The 6,112-nt window shown below is 37.9% G+C and overlaps 1 protein-coding gene across 1 annotated transcript in view; it reads right to left on the bottom strand.

Moving 5' to 3' along the window:
* Positions 1-1,348: 1,348 nt before the first annotated feature.
* The window catches only part of ACC (acetyl-CoA carboxylase), a 1,393,224-nt gene continuing 1,388,460 nt past the window's right edge, over positions 1,349-6,112 (bottom strand). Inside the window, exon 53 of the mRNA XM_090408519.1 lies at positions 1,349-1,722. Coding sequence (XP_090264645.1) covers positions 1,563-1,722 — 160 coding nt within the window. The 3' untranslated portion in view covers positions 1,349-1,562. The remainder of the gene's footprint in view (positions 1,723-6,112) is intronic.

Below are 6,112 nucleotides of genomic sequence, written 5' to 3'. Positions count from 1 at the left end.
ACAAATGTCCCACTCAAAGAATCCTTAGAGCTAATCCAAGCTAAATTTCCTCCCGATATCACAGCCCTATTTCAGTTCACAATGAACTCAAGTTATTTTGTTTGGCAAGGAAAATTCTACAAACAAATAGAGGGGACAGTCACGGGTTCTTCACTCTCCCCACCCTTGGCCAACTTTTATATGGAGACTTTTGAAGAGAAAGCCTTAAACTCCACCCCACAAAAACCAACCATATGGCTTCGCTATGTTGACGATGTGTTTGCTATTTGGCCACATGGCTCCAATGCACTCCTCTCCTTCTTAACACACTTAAACAACCAACACCATAGAATCAAATTCACCCTGGAAGAAGAAAAAAACAACTGCCTTCCTTTCTTAGACATACTAGTTACCCGCCAGCCTGATGACACCTTGGTTTTCTCAGTCTATAGAAAACCCACCCATACAGGCAGATACATTCACCAACAATCCAACTACCTCCCTCGCAACAATATGGAGTCATTAAGACACTACACAACAGGGCTAAACTTATCTGTTCAAATGACAATGCCCTAACCACATTCTCAGCCAATGGCTACTCCCCCAAAAAAATCCAAAAAATATTGAAACCAATAAACCACAACCCCCCCCCCCCTCCTCACAATAAGGATTACTCTAAATCCATCACCATACCCCTATATCCGAGGCACCTCGGAAAAAATTACAAAAATTCTAAAAAAACATGACTTAACTTCTTGTTACAGACCATATAAAAATTTTGCATCCTTTATCCACTCTACTAAAGACCAACCTCCCCCCCACCTCCCTTGTCTAGGTGGGGAGGTTGGTCCCTTGCAGCTGTAAGCTGTCCTACTTTGGCCAAACAGGCAGACAGCTAATATCTGAATTTCAGAATACTGTGGTCTTGCAGACACTCTGGTCTTGCAGACCATGCACTAGATACCCGCCATAGAATACGGTGGAAGAAAGCCACGATAATACACCGTAGTAAATTCAAATACGAAAGGCTTTTCATGGAATCAGCCTCAGGCCTAAGAAACAATCCAAACCTCAACAGATTTGGGTGCATGAGAAAGTGTAAATACTTTTATTTACACTTTTTTCATATTACCTATTATAATAATCTGTGCTAATCCTGTTCTTTTCCTGCTTTTTTAAAGTATTTAGAACATTTATGAAATACTAACTGGTTCTTTTAATTTATACTTGTGTTAAATTTATACTATCAGTTAAAATGGATGCATTATACATTTAATGTGATTTGTTCTATACAATATTTCTTAGATTATTAAAAAGCTGATAAAAAACACGAATTCCATACATTTCTTGGTCTGAATGACAATCACCATTCTCTATGTATAATTAGAATATAATTTATTATATAATACATTAAATAAAGCTGTGGATTCCACAGAGTATTTACACCAACTGAAAAATGCACTTTCCATGCAGATGTCTGAAACAATGGATTAATTTTTTGAATTTTCAGTTTTATATACTCGTGAGAAATGACTAATTTGAATACCATTTGTTTATGTTTTATGCAATAAATGTTTTTTTTTTTAATCTTCATCAACTTTTTCCATCACTGGTGACTGGTCTGGTAATTGTGTTTCAAGAGTTTTGATTGTATTGAGAACATCACTATGCTGCTGAGGAGTCATATTCTGTAAAATATGAACCACACAATCCATTGCTACTTCTGGATTCTTCTGTAAGAGGCTGTACATAAAAAAGATAGTAAGGCTAAATACACTTTAATAATAATAATATTCATATATGAACAACAGAAAGTTGCAATTATTGAAAGATAGCATCAAATACAACCTTTTTTTAAAATAAATGATAGTCTAGGTATGACTTTTCAAAAATAATAGGAAAGGATGGTACAGCTTACTTTAAATGTTTCTTCTATGGTACTTTTGGCATCAGAAGATCATAAAAGAAAATTTCTGATATTAACATTTCTATTGCATGAAGACTAAAGAAGAACATTTCACTAGCTTTCTGATAGATATTAGAGTTGTATGGGGGGTACAGTATTACGGTATGGAAAGGTTACAAGTGGAGTTCCACAAAGTTCAGTACTGAGATCATTATTGTTCAATCTTTTTGTCAATGCATGGAGGTATTCAGTTGTTTGCAGATGATGTAAAGCTTGGGAAGGATAACAGTAGTAGTGCTGATGGTTTAGCTTTTTAAGAAGATATGAATATGAAAGAGGTGGGGAAATGAAAGGGGACATAAGAGTTTAATTCAGCTAAATGGAAGATTTTGAATTATGGATCCAGAGACAGGATGCTTCACACTTGCTTGGAAGAGTTATAACTGAAGAAGTACGGAATCTCGGGGATCCCTTGCATCCTCCACTCATATCTAATAAGGAATTGAGGGGATGAAATAATCTTGGAGAGGATGCGAGAGAGAGAGAGAGAATGAAAATGATATTTTGTTATCTGCCTCTTTCACTATTGCACACAATGCTCATCCAACCATGTCTTAAACTGATTCAATGTGTCAACATTCACAACACACTCAGGCAATGTATTCCATTCACCAACTTCACTCCATGTAAAGAATCTTCTCCTCACTCCTCTGCACACACCCTCTTTATAGCTTCTAGCAATGGCTTTTTGTTCTACTCCCCCCTTATTCTTATCAGGTTGACATTGAATCTCTTCAATGTCAACCTGATAACAACCCCTGACGTCTCAATTATATCCCACCCCCCCCTCTTCCTATTTTCACAAGGATTTGCAACTTACAATCTCACAATCTGTCCTCATACTCCACATTCCAAACACCACTGACCACTTTGTGAATCTTCTCCAGACCCTTTCTAACATATCCTAGTCACTACAAAATCCCAGCAGCCAAATCTGTGCACAATAATCCATATGAAGCCTGATCAATGCCTTATACAATAACATCATAACCTCTTTATTTCTGCATGTCATGTCAGGGTCCTCCGCATCATTACAATTATCCAATATGATGTCTTCACACCTTGTGCAACATGGCTCCTGAATTTCAGCTCCTTGTCCCTTGTCAATAAGTGAATGCTGGCAGATAAATACAAGTAGTATGATTGATGGTGAGGAAGATGAGTGTAATGTTGAGATGGATATAACAGTAGGAACTGTAGGAGATTTGAAGGTTGGTGGTAATTGGATGGATGAACATTGAGTGAGAAGAGGCATGGAGAGAGAGAGATACTGAGAGAAAAAGAAGGTATAAAAATGAGAAGAATGAAGAGATTAGGAAATTGAGAAGGATAATGGATGTGAAGCAAATGAGAGGGAGGAAGGGAGAGAGGGAGAAAAAATGGGAAAACCAGGGAAAGAGAGAAGGTGAGATAGTGGAGGAGTAAGGGAAAAATTCAAGTAAGTGAGAGAGCAAGGAGGGAGAGTGTTGGGAGTGAGTAAGTGAGGGAGGGATGCAGATGAACAAGGAAAGAATAGATTAGTGAGAGGTGCAATGTATGGAGAATGCAATTTGTGGAGTGCAAAATAGAATGTCAGAGGAGTGCTTGTCTGGAGGATCAACACAGAGTGTGACTATGGCAATTAAGTGAGGTAAAAATGTGGATGAGATGAGATGATAGTGATGGCAGATATCAGTGATCTGAAAGGTACCATGAGTAAGGAGATTATATATCTCAGGTTAATGTTTGAGGCTGTACAGCAAAAGAGTGTGAGAGAATATACAGACATTATGTTATATAGATATGATAATGCAGAATTAAGCAGAAGAGCATCAATAATGAACAATGTGACAGTGAGAAAGTGTTGTAAAAGAGGGCTTGGACTATGTGGATACCTGGAATGCATTTGAGGATAGAAGGAAGTTGTATATGAGAGATGGATTGCATTTGAACAAGTAAGGGCAATAAACATTTGGAGAGATTGTTGTTGTTCTCTGGCTAAGTGAGGGAGTTACAGTAAGGAAACTAGATTTGCCAGAGTAGATGGTATTCTTCGGTGAGAATATTCACTTGGTAGATTAGAAGAATATAAGGTATATTGCAGAGTCAAATGGGCTCTGGAAGAAATAATAATAGGAATACTGACAATGCACACTGATATTTCTTTATATAAATGCCAGTATCAGGAATAAAGGAATGATTGGTGGCAATGGTAGCTTCCGCCTTTCTAAAGATTACTGAGATAACTGAAACAAAAATTAAACTTGCCAAGAAATTACACTCATTTAATCTTTATCCAAGTGTAAGTAAACATAGTTTGCACATGAAGTATACTAATGAATAAGTTGGATACATAGCGGCTGATGGCTTCACATCAGTTGCCCTACTCCATAATACAAAGCACATGTCCTTTCAGATATGTTTATTGGTATGCATTATGGGAAGAGTCACTATTCAAACTGATTTTGACCTTTACTGAGGTACTGAAAGTGAGGGTTCCTCTCCAAAATCTCTGAGTAATATACAATATTACTCTAAATCTCACTGAACCTGAGAGGATAAAAAAAAAAAAAAAAAAAAAAAAAAAACTTTGAGAGGAAAGATGCCGGTGGCTTTGTCAGTGCATGACTTTAACATAGAATTCAGTCGTTTCATGAAATGTGAGGTGTGCTACATGTATTCTTTTGATTGCATAGATGGTTTGTGGACATTTAGGGCTGATGGAAGGAGGGTATGTGCGAAGTGTGAGCTAAACGAGGATTAGTAGCAAGAATGTTGGGGGAAGAATGAGTGCTCGTTCGAAAGCAAAGCATGGTGTGAAAGAAAGGTGAAAAATTGTTAAAAAATCACTGAAAAAGAAAACAAGTGATTTAAAAACTGTAATGGATGGTAAAAAGAATGAAAGTGAGGCAAATGTGGAGGAAGGAAACGAAATTGAGAGAATGAAAGAAACCAGAAATAGAGTGACACAAGGTTCGAAAGTGGGAAAAATGGAAAGAATGAATGAAAGCGAAAATTGAACGCATGGACCGAATGTACAGAAAATGAAAAGGGTGAATGAGAGTAAAAGAGTGAAGCGGGAGTCGAGAGTTTGAAAATTAGAAACATTGAATATAGAGAGAATGTGACGCAAAATTCAAAAGTTGAATTGGATTGGATGAGGCAAGAGATGAAATGGATGCAGAATGAAATTAAAAAAATTCGGGTGAAAACGATTAAAACAAATCAAGTAGGTACGAAAGAGTTAATGAAAGACGAGCAAGTGGCATTGTATGCTGGATGACAGGATGCACAAGGTATGTTTTTCAGGAGGTAAAATGAGTAGAATGATTGAGGCATTGGATATGAGGATGGAGCGAGCAAAGGAGTTGATGGTTTAAATAGGTAAGAATGACTTGACAGAAGACAAAGAGCATGTCAGAATGGATATCAGGAGGTTGCTTAGATGGATAAAAGAGAATTGACAGGAAGGGTGGTGAGCGTGTCCTAGGTATGACTGTTGTGAGATGAGGCAGAGGGCAAGGATTATGAATGATATGTTGGCTGAAATGTATGAGGAGAGGGGAAGTACAATTTGTTAATGTGTAGAATGAGTTTGAAGGATGAAGTGAACTGTATGGGAGCGATGGACTGCAATTGAGTGGTTATGGAGTGAGGAGGTTGCTTAGATGGATAAAATATAGATAATGAATCAGATCAAGTGGGAAGTGTTGTGGAAGAGCAGGAGAGTACAACAGGAGTGATTTAAGAGGTGATTATGAATGAGGAAGTAAGTGGCATGAGTATGGAAAATGAGAGAATAGGTGTGCAAGATGAACAGGGAAACATGGAGGCTAAGGGTGGACAGGGGTACACAGCGTGAGAAAGGTGGATACTCCAAGAGGATGTGAGAGCATGTGTAGACAGGAAAGGAATGGGATGACCAGGGATCAAGAGGAAACAGTTGGAATTGAAAAGGGTTTTAAAATGAATAAACAGAAAGGGAAATGGCCCCAGTCGAGCATGGAGAGATCACATCGAATGAGTGTTATCAAAGGATAACACTCATTCGATGTGATCTCTCCATAAGAGATGTGGTTATCAAAGGATAACCACATCTCTTATGGAGGCATCATAAGAGATGTGGAAATAACCAATTCCATGAGGACTACAAAGACCAGGTAAGGCAGGTGACTTGGTTGGTGAGGG

This window comes from Typopeltis vanoorti, chromosome 18 (assembly GCF_054136105.1).
Source record: "Typopeltis vanoorti isolate ZY-2024b chromosome 18, IOZ_Tvanoo_1.0, whole genome shotgun sequence".
Taxonomy (NCBI): domain Eukaryota; kingdom Metazoa; phylum Arthropoda; class Arachnida; order Uropygi; family Thelyphonidae; genus Typopeltis; species Typopeltis vanoorti.
This window is presented reverse-complemented; position numbering and strand designations above follow the sequence as displayed.